At 43.1% G+C, this 19,433-nt stretch overlaps 1 protein-coding gene across 1 annotated transcript in view; it reads right to left on the bottom strand.

The window, feature by feature from the left end:
• LOC143297897 (E3 ubiquitin-protein ligase rnf213-alpha-like) overlaps nt 1-19,433 on the bottom strand; it is a 226,109-nt gene that overhangs the window by 184,818 nt on the left and 21,858 nt on the right. The window contains 9 exon segments of the mRNA XM_076610432.1: nt 2,501-2,611; nt 4,158-4,265; nt 4,712-5,006; nt 6,337-6,392; nt 6,813-7,011; nt 11,169-11,411; nt 13,110-13,342; nt 13,720-14,027; nt 17,484-17,692. Coding sequence (XP_076466547.1) covers nt 2,501-2,611; nt 4,158-4,265; nt 4,712-5,006; nt 6,337-6,392; nt 6,813-7,011; nt 11,169-11,411; nt 13,110-13,342; nt 13,720-14,027; nt 17,484-17,692 — 1,762 coding nt within the window.

Consider the following 19,433-nt stretch of genomic DNA (forward strand, 5'->3'; position numbering starts at 1 on the left):
CACACACACTGTGCTACACCATCACACAAAACACACAGGAGTCATGGCATTTCTCAGCTCCCCCCCCCTCCCCCCCACACTGTGCTACACCATCACACAAAACACACAGGAGTCATGGCATTTCTCAGCTCCCCCCCCCCCCCCACCCCCCCCACTGTGCTACACCATCACACAAAACACACAGGAGTCATGGCATTTCTCAGCTCCCCCCCCCCCCACTGTGCTACACCATCACACAAAACACACACGAGTCATGGCATTTCTCAGCTCCCCCCCCCCCACTGTGCTACACCATCACACAAAACACACAGGAGTCATGGCATTTCTCAGCTCCCCCCCCCCCCACTGTGCTACACCATCACACAACACACACAGGAGTCATGGCATTTCTCAGCCCCCCCCCCCCCACTGTGCTACACCATCACACAAAACACACACGAGTCATGGCATTTCTCAGCTCCCCCCCCCCCCCCACCCCCCACACTGTGCTACACCATCACACAAAACACACACGAGTCATGGCATTTCTCAGCTCCCCCCCCCCCCCCACTGTGCTACACCATCACACAAAACACACAGGAGTCATGGCATTTCTCAGCTCCCCCCCCCCCCCACTGTGCTACACCATCACACAAAACACACAGGAGTCATGGCATTTCTCAGCTCCCCCCCCCCCCACTGTGCTACACCATCACACAAAACACACAGGAGTCATGGCATTTCTCAGCCCCCCCCCCCCCCCCCCCCACACTGTGCTACACCATCACACAAAACACACAGGAGTCATGGCATTTCTCAGCTCCCCCAGCCCCCCACACTGTGCTACACCATCACACAAAACACACAGGAGTCATGGCATTTCTCAGCTCCCCCAGCACACTGTGCTACACCATCACACAACACACACAGGAGTCATGGCATTTCTCAGCTCCCCCCCCCCACACACACACTGTGCTACACCATCACACAAAACACACAGGAGTCATGGCATTTCTCAGCTCCCCCCCCCCCCCCCACCCCCCCCACTGTGCTACACCATCACACAAAACACACAGGAGTCATGGCATTTCTCAGCTCCCCCCCCCCCCCACTGTGCTACACCATCACACAACACACACAGGAGTCATGGCATTTCTCAGCTCCCCCCCCCTCCCCCCCACACTGTGCTACACCATCACACAAAACACACAGGAGTCATGGCATTTCTCAGCTCCCCCCCCCCCCCCCCACACTGTGCTACACCATCACACAAAACACACAGGAGTCATGGCATTTCTCAGCTCCCCCCCCCACACTGTGCTACACCATCACACAACACACACAGGAGTCATGGCATTTCTCAGCTCCCCCCCCCCCCCCACACTGTGCTACACCATCACACAAAACACACAGGAGTCATGGCATTTCTCAGCTCCCCCCCCCCACACACACACACTGTGCTACACCATCACACAAAACACACAGGAGTCATGGCATTTCTCAGCTCCCCCCCCCCCCACTGTGCTACACCATCACACAAAACACACAGGAGTCATGGCATTTCTCAGCTCCCCCCCCCCCACTGTGCTACACCATCACACAACACACACAGGAGTCATGGCATTTCTCAGCCCCCCCCCCCCACACTGTGCTACACCATCACACAAAACACACAGGAGTCATGGCATTTCTCAGCCCCCCCCCCCCCCCCACTGTGCTACACCATCACACAACACACACAGGAGTCATGGCATTTCTCAGCTCCCCCCCCCCCCCCTGTGTATGTATTTGTGTGTCTGTGTATGTGTTTGTGTGTATGTTAGTGCGTCTGTGTATGTATTTGTGTGTATGTTAGTGCGTCTGTGTATGTATTTGTGTGTCTGTGTATGTGTTTGTGTGTATGTTAGTGCGTCTGTGTATGTATTTGTGTGTATGTGTATGTGTTTGTGTGTATGTTAGTGCGTCTGTGTATGTATTTGTGTGTATGTTAGTGCGTCTGTGTATGTATTTGTGTGTCTGTGTATGTGTTTGTGTGTCTGTGTATGTGTTTGTGTGTATGTTAGTGCGTCTGTGTATGTGTTTGTGTGTATGTTAGTGCGTCTGTGTATGTGTTTGTGTGTATGTTAGTGCGTCTGTGTATGTGTTTGTGTGTATGTTAGTGCGTCTGTGTCTGCCTGATTAAGCACATGTGCCAGAGCATGTGAGAGTGCCTGCATATTTTGGTCATTGCTTTACACATGTGTCTAGCTTGTTTTTCCTACCTGAAGAGCTGCATCAAACGACTCAAGCACCAGCCAGTTGCAGGTGTCTAGCTTGTTTTTCCTACCTGAAGAGCTGCATCAAGTGACTCAAACGCCAGATTTATGCAGGTGTCTAGCTTGTTTTTCCTACCTTAAGAGCTGCATCAAGCGACTCAAACGCCAGATTTATGCAGGTGTCTAGCTTGTATTTCCTACCTTAAGAGCTGCATCAAGCGACTCAAATGCCAGACTTATGCAGGTGTCTAGCTTGTTTTTCCTACCTGAAAAGCTGCATCCAGGGACTCAAACGCCAGCCTGTTCAGAATGTCGGCGAATGCAGGTGCCACATTGTACTGTTCCAGGTAGACTTCCAGCTTCTGCTCGGCTGAAAGCTGCAACATGATGTGTTGAATCCTGATTAACATCACACCACATGGACCAAGGCCTCACTTCGCCTCTTCACACACACACCCACATATACACACATGCCCACATGCATACACACACACACACCACACAACCAAACACATATACACAACACAACACAACACACACACATGCTGAACATGTGAGTGGTCTTACAAGTGCAAGCACACATATACACATACTCTTTTTCTTTTCATTTCCACCTCATTTGTATGCACGCATGCATGCACGCACACACAGACACACACATTGGATTTTAAATTTGGAATACCTGTTGACAAGAGTTAGAAACAGCCTCAGCTTACTGAAAATTGATAGCAAGCAAGATTGAGGTCAGGATACCTCTGTGCTTACACTTCTAGCAACATTGCTAGTATGTTTAACTCACTCCGGACGATGGAATGCTATAGAGTTCCTCACGTAAGGTAGCATTCCGGACAACAGAACGCAATAGCGGTTTGGACAACTGAAATTTTTTCCACGTTTTCCTCATGGGGTAGCATAAAAATTGCAGCTACACCGGGCACTGCAAACGTGTCAGGGGTTGAATGGGAAGTTTCTTCATGAGGTTCCCTAACTATACACTCGCTTGCCAGCCACTGACTTTGGTACCCCACATGACAAGCTAATCTGCATACGTATCAAAAATGGCGTCGCAAGTGGAAATTTTTGGAGCAAACTAGAACACGACAGCAGCTTTTCAGTGCTGCTGAAGTGATTGAAATGCTTCAAACTGAATGTTTCGACATCGACAAGGATGATGAAGACGTTGAATAAAGTATCTGCAGTGAAGAAAGCTATCAGTAAGAGTATACTGACAGTGACTCAGTTTCTGAGGGCTGTGAAGAGAGGGAGGGGGGTGGGCGTACACACAATGTTAGAAGAGGGGTCAGTGGGTCAAGTACAGGGAGTTTCATTCAGTTACTTTGTGTTTTGTATTTTTTGTGATTTTTTTCCTAACCATTACAAATGGGTCATCTCCAGGGGAAAGTAAAGGAGAAAACTGTTCATCCGAAGTGAGTTAAAGCTAACTTAAACACAAGAAGCATCCTTTACTCCACCAAAATGAATATTGAAAAAATTAGCAAAATGTTGACAATAAAGCATGTAAGTTTGTTTTTGGTGTATCAGTTCATGCCCAAACTTTATATTTAAAAAAAAGATAGAAATGAAAATATCATTCTCTGAAGAACAGAAGAACAAACCTGCATCAGCAAATTACATATTTAGAAGTACAACCACTCAAAATTCAAAACTGTCAAGATCAGTTTAAAATCAAACCTTCATTTCCCTAAGAGTTCAATCTATTCACTCCCTCAGAACTAAAGGTACTTATACCCCTGACACTTAAAAAAATATATATCAGGAGTAAACTCAAGTCTCTATACTGCAATTGCATGCAAATTTATGCACAATAAACTATTGTGTGAAACAGTCTTTATTCTTCAACTTCTTCCAGATAGGAGTACAGCAGTCTGTTTTGTTGAACAGTCTTTCTAGCTTTCTGCTTACCAGTCCCATTTTGGTTTCAAAGCCATCTGCCAGCATCTTCTTCACAGTCTGCTTCAGATCACCATGTCTTACGTCTTCCTCCACTTTGGCTATCAGTTTGTCCCACATCTGAAAAAAAAGCACCCATGTGCTCACACACCCACACACACACACACACACACACACACACAGGGCTTTTTGTAACTAAATCTTAGTTTCTGTTTCTTAAGGAGGCGTCACTGCGTTTGCACAAATCCACAAACACTACACTACATCTGCTAAGCCAGCAGATGCCTGACAGCAGCAGAACCCAACATGCTTTTGTAACTGTTCACCAAAATCAATACAAGTCTATGTAAACAGTGGACAGCTGTTCCTCATGAAGTTTTGACACACAAGCACACATGCACACACACACACACACACACGCAAACACCTACACACACACACACACACACACACATATACACACACAGAGACAAACACACATCCCTCCCCCAGCCCCACCCCCAACACACACACACACACAACCATCCCCTATCAGTGACTGTTTCAAGACAAATACCAGACCCTACCTGGAGAGCAGAGGAACGTGTATGGGAGTACCGAAAGCTGAAAGACAGCCAGTCACAGGAAGATTCTGTGACTCTTTTGGCCTCCTGCCTCCAGCTCTGCGCCTGCACACCCCCAGTCTGCTGACACGCCCTCTCCTCAGCCAGGGCCACCTGATCCATGGCCAGGAAGGCCAGCTGTGTGCCATACATCAGGCTGGTTTCCATCAACAGTCGTTTGTTCCTCAGCATCTGTTCCTGTAGAACGCTCACAATCTGGGCACTGCACTTCAGCTCCTTTAGGTCTTGGGGAGGTTTCCTGGGAGCAAGGAAATAATCATTTGTTTGTCAGCTTGTATCATGATCTTCATACGCAGCATGGCATGCACCCCCCCACCCACCCCACCCCCCAACACACACACACACACACACACACACGCATGTATGCATGCACACACACATATGCACATGCAAGAATGCACCTCACAAACACATGTACCCATGCATGCACACATGTATACACACACACACACACGTACACTCATACAGACCAATGTCCTCCGCCATTCTTTTATGCTCTGTGTATGTGCCATCTTATATGCAATACATATTGGATACCACACAAAACTTTACCGGTGAAAAATGCATGCATGTTTCCTTGTACTTCACACAACACATCTGCTTGCAGCCACCATCTTGACAATTCAAACTTTCAACCACTTCCTGTTTATCGCTGTCATATGCTTGTCACTTTTTCGAAAGAGATAGACCATACAATGTCAGCATGACAAAAGCTAGGCACATCATGTTATGGACTGTCAGTGTATTTTATTGTTTTGAGCTCAGATGTTTGCAATGTGTTGACATCATTACTGATATGATGGGTGGTGTTCAGAATCATTGCCTATTCCCTTCTTTGAACTGAGAGAAGAGTTATTATTCATGTGAAAAATATTTTGTAAAACATTTCCGTATGAATATTTTTTTGTTCACATTAATGCTTCATGTTCATACTGATACTAATAGAGATCATAACTGAATGACAATGCAGACTTATTTTATCTGTTAAATAAATGACATCTGTTGCTATTTGTTTTTATGTAGAAATTGGGTCTTGATATAAAGAATTTGCTGTTGCAGTTCGTGCTGAAAATTTTGTTGGGCGTTCTAGATGTACCACCCATCCCAGCTTTGCTACATCTATACTATGGTACCCACTCTGTTGTATTAACTTTGGAAAACATGAAAATGCTGGCCGAAAACAAGTGAACTCTCAACATAAACAGCTCGACCATCAGAGCTAACTTTCCATCTCCATACATTTTTTGATACAATGACACAACACCAAAAACACCTATAAAAGACTAATTAGGAGACACTGTAAGATTCAGAACTGTCATAAAGTTTCATCTTTGAATAACATTTTTTCCACCATGTCTCTCTCTACAATTAGGCCTATAAATGAATAAATCATCTGAATCTGAATCTCTGTATACAAATGTATCTGTCTGTCTCTGTACAATGTGTGTCTGAACCAGATGGATTTAATGAAGCAAGAACTGCTACACTATAACATCTTTCAATGTATGGCACGCACGCACGCACACACACATACACACACACACACACACACCAAAAAGAGAACTCACCCCTGTGCTTTCTCCTTTGCCATATGAACCATCTTGCCCAAGATCACATCTATTTTCTGAAACACAATACCAATAATACTGTATCTTGAGGGAACACTGGACAAAGGCACAGGTACAGAAACTAAACCAAACTGTTTCATGCTCTGATAATGCTTTCACACACACACACACACACACACACACACACACACACACACACACACAGAGTGAGAGAGAGAGAGAGAAACTTGCACTTCAACACACCATAAAAACACACACATATCACACACACACACACACACACACACACACACACACACACACATTCCAAGATAATGATAACAGACTCGCTAGCGGTACTCAGATGAGCAGAAAAAGAAAAAGAAAAAACACAACTAAAAAACAAAAGACCAATCAACAACCCAACACATTTATAAAGAAAGAACCTGAAACAAATCCGAAACAGAACCCAAAGGAAAGCGGACAGCAAAACTCACTGTCTTATGATCGTCCTGCAGGTATGCTTTATACTGGATGTGGTGAGCCAGTGTTGCAGCCATCACATCCAGAGGAACCTGCACTGACATGAGGACAGGCAGCAGTGGCTCCAGCTCCAGAGAGGCGACAAACGTTCGCACAAACAGGGGGTCCACCTGGAAGCTGGGGGTCAGCCTGTTGATCACATCCAGGGGCAGCCTGTTCACAGAGCAGAGCAATGGTCAAGGCTCCCGCACGCTGCTCACGTCTGCATAAATTATGTGGACTTCACCACCACCACCACCGCCACCACCAACACCAACAATAACAACTGGAAGATTAACTCACTCAGTACGGCCAGTCCTCTCTTCTCCTCTACACAGACCCCTCGGATGTCCAGTGGGTGTCTGAATGACCCAACATTTAGCTTCCGTCGTCAGAATTGTGGTATTCTTTGTCAACATTCACGTCTTCAGTATAAGAGCCTTCGCTTGCAATATTTTGATGATGGTAATTGGGGTGAAACGCTGTTAACATCGTCTCTTTCGCCGTTCGTATGGAGAGAGTTAAACGAGACTTACCGGTAAGTAGAAGTTATGACCGTATTTCTACCCTAAGAAGGGGGCAAAGAAAGAGTTACACTTTTTAGTTAAATACTGAACCATCCTAGACTGACTTTTTCGAGCCAGACTGGGGCCAGCCTACTAGCATTTGCCCAGGGGGAGGGGGCAGAGCTGTTCAGTCGCAGCAGAGAAATCCAGGGTGTAGAGAAAACACAGGCAGCACAGACACAATCACTGAGGAAAAACCACTATCAGTGTGGACACACCAACACTGGTTAACAGAGACGTAATAATCACAACACAATAACATGTGGCAGCAGCACGAGCGACAACCAGCCTGTACAAAACACATCATCACACTGGCCTAACAAGCATGCTTCATCACGCACTCAAAAGGAAATTTTCTTCCTAAAATTACGTTTAAGTAACATATTTACTGTGACCCACTAGTGCAGACTCCGGCAGGGGTCTGATTCCTGTCCTGTGCAAACTGCTACCCGCCTATGCGGAGAAAACAAAAGTATCTACGGCCGATAACCTCCCGAAGTAGGTTACCTCCCCTGTGCATCCCTGACAGCACCCTCTTTTTACGGCCATTCGCAAACTGAAATTCTGACAAAGCTCCTTCTCACAGGGCAGAACTGTACCATCACAATGTATTTGTATTGTAACATGACTTTTTTGCCCCGACATGATTCTCTGTGGGGGTGGAATGCCTCATTTTCCTTTCGTTGTATGTCTGAAAGTGTATTATTTTGTTTTACTATCAAACTGGATTTTTCTACAGAATTTTGCCATGAACAATTCTTTTGTTGCCCCCACTCCGCATTTTCCCCCAACCACTCCATATTTTTCCCCACCCCACCTCTTCTTCCCACTTTGACCTTCTTCTCCCACATCCAGCGACTCTTTATGTCTACAGCCTGATCCCTACTCACTTCTCTGTTCATCCTTGCCTTCCTTTATTGATTAAAACTCAGCACTTTTCTAAAACTCTGCTTTTTCTTCAACTGTTTCCAACTAACACAGTCCCCCAAAACAGACCTGTAGTCTAAAACATTGGACATCTCTTATCAAAAGTGAGTCTTACTGACATGGATTACAGGATCTTCAACAGATGCTGCTTGACACCACTGTCATTGCAGGCCAAAATGATCAGTGTCAGTTCCCTGGTGGTTTCATGATGGGGTGTGGGGGGTGGGGGTGGGGGGTGGGGCATTTCAATATCTCTAAGCTTACATACCACAACAATCTTGGCCAAAAACCACAGGTGAACGAGATGACAGAGATCACTCATTACTGACTACTTGGCAATACTTCTTTCTCATTTCCTGATTTTGGTCATTTTATCATTCGGGAGTACCTTATATTTACTGTAAAGATCTGGTGTCTGCACCATATGTGAATGAAATGAGGGAGTATGCCCAGTGAGCCAAAATGCCATGTGGTTACCAGGTGTGCAGAAGTTTGAAAATGAGATTCAGACTTTTGCAGAGGTCAACACTGCAAACTTCATTCATTCACTCAATGGAGTCGCAGACACAACCTTGAGCAGAGCACCCAGAAATCACATGATTTTTCATGATTTTTTGAAAAATCACAAAAAAACCAACCCAGACAGTCAGACAGACAAAACAGTGATCAAAAGAAAGTGCAATGCACAAGTTCTAGAAATATTCTGAACTCTTCTCTGTAGCTGCAGATATAACTATTCCACAGTCCACACAAAAAGGTATCCGAACAGTCCCGAGCAAAATAGATTCCATGATGTCAGTCACAAGCACTGAAATCACTCTTCTATAATCAATTACACTTTCGGCTCCTTGATATCCATTTGAACCACTAAAAAACAACACTACAAAAGCTCCAACTACTTAATTTTCATCAGAGTCTTGTTCTAACACAAATTCAGTTTTTTTTACAGTCTGAAACATCGAGTTGATGATGAGTCACCATCTCACTGAATGCATCAACTCTAAATTTTGATTTCAGTGGGTTTGTCTTTAGAACATGTTAACTCTCACACACAAACAGCCACACACATTTGAAGGGAGGGAAATCCACTTGCAAGCATGTTACTTCCCCTAAAGTGTTTAGTGTCTCTGTAAAAATCATGATATTTTTCCGCTTAAATGTAAGAGAAGCAGCTTCAATGCTAAGGTCATGCTCCAACTATATGTATGCAGAACAGCGCGATCAAGTTTAGAATAGAACAGAATAGAATGGAATAGAATAGAATGTCTTTATTACCAAGCGTACCGGGGTCACAAGGAATACTGGCGGGGATAGTACATGGCAAGGTACGTGCGGGAGAAGTCTTTAAGAAAGAAAGATATTGTCCCACACTTCACCATGATAATGCCCATTGCATGGGATATTTTGGTGGAAGATATATATATGTAAACAAGGTACGAACATAAATCGAAAATCATACACAAACACAGACACAGTAGAAATTAGGATACATACAAGTGCATATCAATATAAAAAACTTGTGCATACTCACACATGCACACACTGCACACACACACACACACGTGCGCGCGCGCGCATGCGCACGTGCACACACACACTCTCTCTCTCTCTCTCTCTCTCACACACACACACACACACACACAGACACACACACACACACACGTTTGAACAGAAGCCTCATATTACATGTGGATGGGGCTGATGACTAGATCTTCAGGTAGATGGTTGTTGATTGCACAATTCTATTTATCATACTGGATTTGTTCGAGAGACAGGGCATTGACTAATTTGGGGAAAAAGCTATTGGCGAAGCGATTGGTTTTCGCCCTTATACTTTTGTACCGTCGACCAGAGGGGAGCATCTGGAAAATCCCAAAAGCTGGATGTGATTCGTCCTGGCTGATTGATTTTGCTCTTTTGAGTAGCCACTTATAATATATGTCTTCTAGAGAAGGTAGATAAGCCCCAGTAGTCTTGGTGGATGTTTTTACAATTCTGTTCAGGGCTGCGATGATGTTTTTACAATTCTGTTCAGGGCTGCGACTTCTGCCTTGGAAATGTTTCCGTACCAAAAAGTAATAGCGAAGGTTAACATGCTTTCAATGACTGCTCGTTATCTAATTCCGAACTTTTTAAAGGTGCTGAAGAAAGTACAGGCACTGTTGTGCTTTCTTAACAATTTTTTCCGTATTTTTCTCCCATTTTAAATCGTTGGAAATGATCAGTCCGAGAAATTTAAATTCGCTGATGATCTCTACTTGCTTGACTTTAATGACAAGTGGTGAGGGGTCAGATCTGGTCTTCCTGAAATCTAAAATTAATTCTTTTGTTTTTGATACGTTGAGTTCTAAGTTGTTTTGATCACACCAACTGACAAGTTTCAGTACTTCTTCCCTATATTTTGACTCATCACTGTTCGTAATCAGCCCTTCTAGAGTAGTATCATCGGCAAACTTAACCATGGTGTTACATTCATTACGAGTTGCACAGTCATGTGTGAATAGTGAGTACAACAGTGGGGACAGAACACATCCCTGTGGGGTGCCTATGCTGAGAATACATGTGGAGGAGGTGAGGTCACCAAATTTAACAACTTGCGGTCTGCATCTTTGAAAATCAAGGATCCATGCACAAACTGATTCAGGCAGCGAGAGGTCTTTCAGTTAAAAATATAGTTTTGATGGTACTATTGTGTTGAACACAGAGCTGTAGTCAATGAAAAGGACCCTAGCATAACACACACACACACACACACACACACACACACACACACACACACACACATATATCACAATAACAAGCAAACAAAAAAAGAAAACATTATACGAGAAGAGTTACCTGAAGTCTTTGGTGGACTCTTTAAAGGCATTCTTCCTTCTGTCCAGACCTGTCAGTCCCCACCACTCGCCGCCAGACATTCTGAAGTCAGCGGAGGGCTCTGGGTCCTGGAAAGGCTGTGACTTGCCTTGCAGGAAGTGGTACAACGGCACGCAGTACAGCCAACTTGGGTCTGATCGGAACTGCCACCAGCCTTGATTGTCACTCTGGTTGATCAGCTTTGAAATCTTCTTGGCAAAGTCACTGTCGGAAAAAAATAATACAAACAATTTGCATGTTCTTGAAAATACTACATGAATGGGGGTTGCGCTTCATTAGCCCAAAACAACAAGTGTGCCTCTGAACAAACTGGCCATGCAGAGCTACATGGATATCCTCATTTCCCGTTCAAGTGATCACCGCTCTTCTGAAATTCCTGATATTCCAACTGTGTCATAAAAAAAGAACATTTCTGATACTGGAAAACACAGTAAGTATCATGACTCATAGCGAAATAGGCAAAACAGCAATTACAATGACATATGGTTTACAAAAGACAGTGCCAACAGCATGTGGTTAAAGGCTGGAGATTAAACAACTTCTCCCTTCAGATTCAACATTTAAACAGCTACGTTAAAACTGGCTAGTGACTGTTCATATTTCAGTCTCAAGTAAGCACAAAAGTAAACCAGCAAAGTAAAATACTGAAGTAAAACAATTCTAAAACAGCACTTCAACACATTAATTGAAATGCATTTAATTTGCACTTTTTAAGGTTTTTTCTTCCAATGAAAGATACATTTCAGTGGTTTTCTTGGTTGATTTTCCCCACTGCACTGAGATCACAATATGCACATAACTACAATTTCATCATCTTTTTATCCTGAATCAGCACAAAATCAATGCTTGTAAGAATCATAAGTACATATATGACCACTCTCCCTCTCTCTCTCTCTCTTTCTCGTTTTTGTTTTACCTTTTTCAGATGATTGGATAAAAATGACACTGTAACTTCCCCTGCACCCCCCTGTCACATGGGCTGTTAAGTTAATGACAGTGAAGAGTCAAGTGTCAAAGTGTCAAGTGTTTCTCTGTTTCTCTGAGTGTTTGCAAGCATGTGTGAGTGTGAGAGTGAAAGACTTGTGTGAGAGAGTGAAAAAGTGTGTCTGTGTGCATGCATATATGCATGTGTGTGTAAGTATGTGTGTGCATGCACACATAACGTGTATGCATGTATGCACCCAGCATCCTACCTCCCAACAATGAATCCCCCAAAAAACAAAAATCTATTTTTCATGACAATTTCATGATCATTTCTAAGAAGTTCTGCTGTACATAATGTATAATACCTGAATTAAATTTCAAGACTGGAGACTGAGAAATTTGTCACCTTAAATTCAACATTTAAACGGGTATGTTAAAACTGGCTGGTAACTGTTCACATCTCAATCTCAAGTACACACAAAAATGAAGCAGCAAAGTAAAATACTGACCAAAAACATTGCATGCTTCTTCTTCTTCTTCATTCATGGGCTGTAACTCCCACATTCAATCCAATGTACACGAGTGGGCTTTTATGCGTATGACCATTTTTACCCCGCCATGTAGCCAGCCATACTCCGTTTTCGGGAGCATGCATGCTGGGTATGTTCTTGTTTCCATAACTCATCAAACACTGACATGGATTACAGGATCTTTTACATGTGTATTTCACCTTCTGCTTGTATATACACACGAAGGGTGTTCAGGCACAAGCAGGTCTGCACATATGTTGACCTGGGAGATCAGAAAAATCTCCAACCTTTACCCACCAGGCGCCATTACCAAGATTCGAACCTGGGACCCTCAGATTGAAAGTCTAACGCTTTAACCACTCGGCTTTTGCGCCTGTCACGTTTCATGCATGCAAATGTGTGTTAAATACAGCAGCACCAAAGAAAGCTCTCTGCGTCAATGACTTACATTTTGTTGGCCATGTTGGCGGGGAAGTGTGAGGCAATGCTGTCGAGGTCGGCACAGGTGGTGTTGTTCATAGCAGGGCTTATCAGCATGGAGCGGCACATGACCTGAATGAACTCAGTCTCCACCGGCAAAGTGAACTCCTCCACAAGGAGCAGTATGAACAGGCCCAGTGTCACCGTCCCGGTCTGGCTAAGATGATTTGCCAGCGGCAGGGCCAGTACATCCATCAAAGTCTAAAAAACAAGAATATATGACGCAATGTAAAAATAGCAGCATATTCACTATAAAAAAAAAAGATATATAAATGAATAAATGAATAAATAACAGCTTCCTAGTGCAGAAAATGAAAGTGGTACACTTCATGTTACTTTTTCGTTTAAATTCTAATTCCTGCGTGAGAAGAGCCTGATGTTGTAACTCAGTTCATGGTGAGGACGTTCCAGTGATTCAGGGGAATCAGGGAGTTCAGGTGGTGAAAAATCCTTGGCCAGGAATAAAAACAATGCCCCAATAACCAACTGAAAAGAAGTGCATGAGCAGTGCAAAACTCACAACCTCAAAAAATCCCCTGCTACAACAGCGATTTTGCCACAGAACACAAACCACAAACCTTCCGAACGAGCGCATCGTCTGTATACATCTGCCTGGAGTCCAGCATCTGAAGCTTCAGGCTGCTCATGACCTGCAGGGTTTTGTCCAGGTAACCTTCCATTGTTATCTGGCCCTCTGCAGCAGGTGCGCAGCTAGCTTTCAAAATCTCCTCGGCAGATGGCAGGAACAGGTAAGCGGAGCTGATGGCATCATGGTGAACTCTCTCATTGGAGCTTTTAAAGGTGAATATTCCCTTAATGCGTTGCCACGTCGTCTGATGTAATGCTCCTTCGAAGTAGGCAGCACCGTCATATCTGTGCCAAGGGCCTGTCAATAAAAGAAAAGGCTATAAGGAAACAAGAACACATAAACACACACACACACATGTATACACACACACACACACACACACACATCATTAAATCCACACTTCTTTTTCTTCTCTTAACATTTTTTTGGGGGGAATATATATATTGCAAGAACTGACATCATGAAAACATATGGAAACGCTCACACAAATACATATAATACACACTGACATTGATAATTATACAATGGACAACAGCACAAGTTCTTTGTTCTCTTGACAATGAACCAAAATGAAACACTAATTCATTTCCAAGAAATATCAGATCATCAAACTGACAGACTTACTCCAAAGTCTTTCATTGAAAAAGAACTGTGAAAGAAGAATTTGATCTATCAAAAGTTAAAAAATAAAATAAAATAAAATAAAAAAGAAGAAGAAGAAAGAAACTAGTGAGAATGAGAACATAAGGTCAAGAAAAGAACAGCAGACTGCTGGCTTGGCTGCTGACCATTAAAATGACAGTAACACTAATATCTGCTAACACTTGATTGACTACATTTCAGTTTGCTAATCCATTGACTACATTTCAGTTTGCTAATCCACTAGTGTTGACCAGTTGACTACATTTCAGTTTGCTAATCCACTAGTGTTGACCAGTTGACTACATTTCAGTTTGCTAATCCACTAGTGTTGACCAGTTGACTACATTTCAGTTTGCTAATCCACTAGTGTTGACCAGTGATCAGGGTTTGGGACCCCATTTCGGCATGGTGTTGTGTCCTTGGGAAAGGCCCTTCACTCACTGCAGCCAGGTGTGACTGGGAAAGGCCCTTTACTCACTGCAGCCAGGTGTCCTTGGGAAAGGCCCTTTACTCACTGCAGCCAGGTGTGATTGGGAAAGGCCCTTCACTCACTGCAGCCAGGTGTCCTTGGGAAAGGCCCTTCACTCACTGCAGCCAGGTGTCCTTGGGAAAGGCCCTTCACTCACTGCAGCCAGGTGTCCTTGGGAAAGGCTCTTTACTCACTGCAGCCAGGTGTGACTGGGAAAGGCCCTTTACTCACTGCAGCCAGGTGTGACTGGGAAAGGCCCTTTACTCACTGCAGCCAGGTGTGACTGGGAAAGGCCCTTTACTCACTGCAGCCAGGTGTGACTGGGAAAGGCCCTTTACTCACTGCAGCCAGGTGTCCTTGGGAAAGGCCCTTTACTCACTGCAGCCAGGTGTGATTGGGGACCTGACTTCAGATGGGAAACATTAACTCACTCGCTGCCATTGCCTGCATATGCAGATGTCATCGGACAAAGCGTTGGATGCCAATGTCTGCATATGAGGATTTGGATTTTGAAAAGTCGCCTTGATGGAGTGACGTGTCAGATATGAAACTCAAAAGCAGAACTGATTCTAAGTTATCTCCGGCCAACTTTTCATTCACACACACTGCGTGTGTGTAGTAACACGCTCGTTAGCAGACGACAACGAAGCATACCCTCAGTCAGCTCTGCAAGTTGTTTGACAAGATGGCATCGCGTCAAAGTGTTCGACACGGTAGGAGAGGTCAAACGCAACACAGCGTTGAAGCTACTTTGGAAATGATCCAAACTGGAGGCTCCGATGTTGAAGGAGATAATGTTGATTCATCGGACAGTGATTTTGAACCATATCCCAATGAACTAGAAATAGATTCGGCCGCTGAAGAGGGTGTTTACAGTGGAGAGGAAAGCGAGTCCTGACCATGTCCCAGCTGACCGACACCGACAACGAAATCACTGAGGAAACGGTCGAATTTGCTGGTGTTTTTACCAGTGATTGGACTGAAAATGGTGAGTGTGTATATATATATATATATCTCTCTGTGTGTGTGTGTGTGTGTGTGTGTGTGTGTGTGTGTGTGTGTGTGTGTGTGTGAAAGAAAACAATGTCACATGCTCAGGTGTACAACTGTGTGTGTGTGTGTTTGTGTGTATGTTTGTTGTGTGTGTGTGTGTGTGTGTGTGTGTGTGTGTGTGTGTGTGTGATTGCATGCATATGTTTACTTACTTTCTGTTTTACAATAACATGGAGTTCATTTGTATAACAAGATGCTATAGAAATGTCAGTAATAGTACTAATACTGATGATGCTGTCATTATTGTTTGTAATATTGTAAAAAAAAAAAAATTTAAAAAAAATCTAAGAAGGTTTTCTTTGACTACATGTAAAAAAATTACCACATTATGCTTCCATTCACATAAATATTTAGAATAAACAAAGGAATAAGCAAACAAATAATTTAGAATAAGAAGAAGAAAGAGTCAGACCTGCATGATCATTTGTGTGTGTGTATGGTTGCAGGTCATGTTGCTGTGCTTTAGTGGCAGGACAAAACACCAGTTCATGTGCTGACAACAGTCATGCTGCCAACTACCATGGTCAGTGTGACAACAAGACACCGTCCTGAAAGACAGAAGCCAGCTGCAGTACAAGACTACATCACCAACATGGCTGGAGTGGATATGAGTGACCAGCTACTGCAAGTGCAAGGTCTGTGAAGACCTGTTCAAGCGCCACAACACACCAAGACACCAAACTGCCAACTGGTGTCCAAAATGTGGAGTTCCACTGTGTGTGAAGCTGTGCCCAAGACTCAGCATCACCTGCCATGAGCTTTTTCACTCCAGACAAGACTATTGTCAGGGATAATACATCAGGTTTTTGTGTACAGTGAACTCCTTTTTTTATGCAGAGACAATATTTTTTTGTGTGTGCCGAGAATTTCAACTTTCTCCCCCATCTGTTCATTCTTCATTGCACGTACTAGGTCTTCAGTTCCTCAAGTAGTGTTAGGATGTGCCGTGGAACATTTGTAAGCTGTTCAAGGACACTTAGTATACCTTTCTGATGGGTGCAAAAATGCTACAAAATACACAAAAAATGGATACCGTGATCAACAACAAGATGGTGAGTAAATAACTTAATTTTTTGCACAAATATGGAACAACATTCACTGAATAAACATACTAAATTTCAATTGTCTGGGTGTTTATTTGGTTTTTTGAGATTTTTTTTCCAATCCTATACAAACCCTGGGTTTTCTGGGATTCGCAACGGCAAAAACTCTTGGCATGGAGTGAGAGCAGATTAAGTTGACATGACTCACCGTCGCATGCCGAGCCTTTGACACAATGAACATGAATTCACCACCCCTGTGAAGGCTGTGGGGCCCATTAACTTTTCTTAAGGTTTTCTTATGACTTCTCTTCACCTTTTTATCTTTCTTTATTTCAAATACCAGGGCAGTGTGAATCATTTTTAGGATTTTAGTTTTCTTTCTTTTTTTTTTGAGTGTATCGGTAACGTTCAATATAATCATGACAGGCGATACATCTGAATGTATGTGCAAACAAGTAGCAAGTATGTGTAATTACATGCACACAGCTAAATGCTTCTGTGCAACAAAGTGTACACTGTGACAAACATACACATCTTTCAACTGACCTGTCTGAGCCCTTCTTTGTGCTGGTATGAAAAAGTTGCGATTCACAAATGCTGGATTCGTGCCTGCTTCCGACCGTTGTACCTGTTCCCACAGTTCTTTGTCTTTCTTGCCAACTTTCTTGGCAATGTACTTGTAATGGAATCCAGAATTCCTCAAATGCTTTGGCATCACAATTTTTCCTTCATATAGATACCCAATATTCACTTGTCTGAAACAAAATCAAGCTACGATGCACAAATATATATAGACAATTCCAGAATAAACTGCAAAAAGCAAAAAAAAAAGTAAATCAAGATCAACTAGCTAAACACCTCTTGCAAAACAGGATATCCAAATGAAATATAAATAAACTAAGAATATATAGAATAGAATAGAATATAGAATATGAATATGTCTTTATTACCAAGTGTACCGGGGTCACAAGGAATATAGGGGGGGGGGGGGGGGGATAGTACATAACAAGATACTAACATAAAACAAAAATCATACAAGAACACAGATACAGTAGAAATAAGATACATACAAGTGCATATCAATATAAAAACTTGTGCATACTCACGCATGCACACACACAAACACAAACACACACACACACACACACACACTTTTGAACAGAAGCAGCATATTACATGTGGATGGAGCTGATGACTAGATCTTCAGGTAGATGGTTGTTGGTTGCACAATTCTATTTATCACACGGGATTTGTTCAAGAGACAGGGCATTGACTACTTTGGGGAAAAAGCTACTGGCGAAGCGATTGGTTTTCGTCCTTATACTTCTGTACCGTCAACCAGAGGGGAGCATCTCGAAAATCCCAAAAGCTGGATGTGATTCGTCCTGGCTGATTGATTTTGCTTTTTTGAGTAGCTGCTTATAATACATGACTTCTAGAGAAGGTATATATATATATATATATATATATATATATATATATATATATGTGTGTGTGTGTGTGTGTGTGTGTGTGTGTGTGTGAGATGACTTTGGGATCAAATATATATATAGATATGTTTGTGATGACTGGGATCAAATATATACGAGGGTCATTCAATAAATAAGGTGAATTTTTCGGTATAAGGACTTCTAATACAGATAGAAGCTTACTTTTTTTTTTCTTTTTTTTTTCTTTACTTCTTTTTCACATGGATTTAATTTGTTTTGCAGATTAAAAAAAACTTTGAGAGTTTTGGCGATTAACAAAGATGGCCGACCAAGAAGCATGCTCCAGGATTGAACAGCGGTCAGTTATCAAGTTTTTGGTTGCTGAAGGGTGCAAACCAGTTGAAATTCATAGGAGAATGTCAACTGTGTATGGTGCCACATGTTTCAGCCGAATAAATGTCTACAAGTGGGCAAAATTGTTTAAAGAAGGACGGAGCAGTGTTGAGGATGAAGACAGGCCTGGAAGGCCTACAGAAGTGAGGTCTCCTGAGGTGATCGAATCAGTCAATGACCTCATTCAGTCTGACAGAAGGGTGACAGTGGTCAAGAAAGACATAAAGAACAAACACAGGGGTCATCAGTCAGAAGGAGTCATCTTGCATCATGACAACGCAAGGCCTCACACAGCAGCCTGAACGGTGCAGACCATCAACGAGCTGGGCTGGGAACTGCTCCCTCATCCCCCTTACAGCCCAGACCTTGCCCCTTCAGACTTTCACCTGTTTGGACCCTTGAAAGCGTTCACGAGAGGCACGAAGTTTGAAAGTGACGATGAAGTCAAAAGTGTTGTGAGCGACTGGCTGAGACATCAGTCCAAAGATTTTTACGCTGAGGGAGTACGGAAGCTTGTGCACAGATGGGAAGAAAAGTGTGTGACAGTGCTGGGAGACTACGTTGAAAAAAAAAAAAAAAAAAGTAAGCTTCTATCTGTATTAGAAGTCCTTATACCGAAAAATTCACCTTATTTATTGAATGACCCTCGTATATAGATATGTTTGTGATGACT

This window comes from Babylonia areolata, chromosome 23, assembly GCF_041734735.1.
Source record: "Babylonia areolata isolate BAREFJ2019XMU chromosome 23, ASM4173473v1, whole genome shotgun sequence".
NCBI classification, from domain to species: domain Eukaryota; kingdom Metazoa; phylum Mollusca; class Gastropoda; order Neogastropoda; family Buccinidae; genus Babylonia; species Babylonia areolata.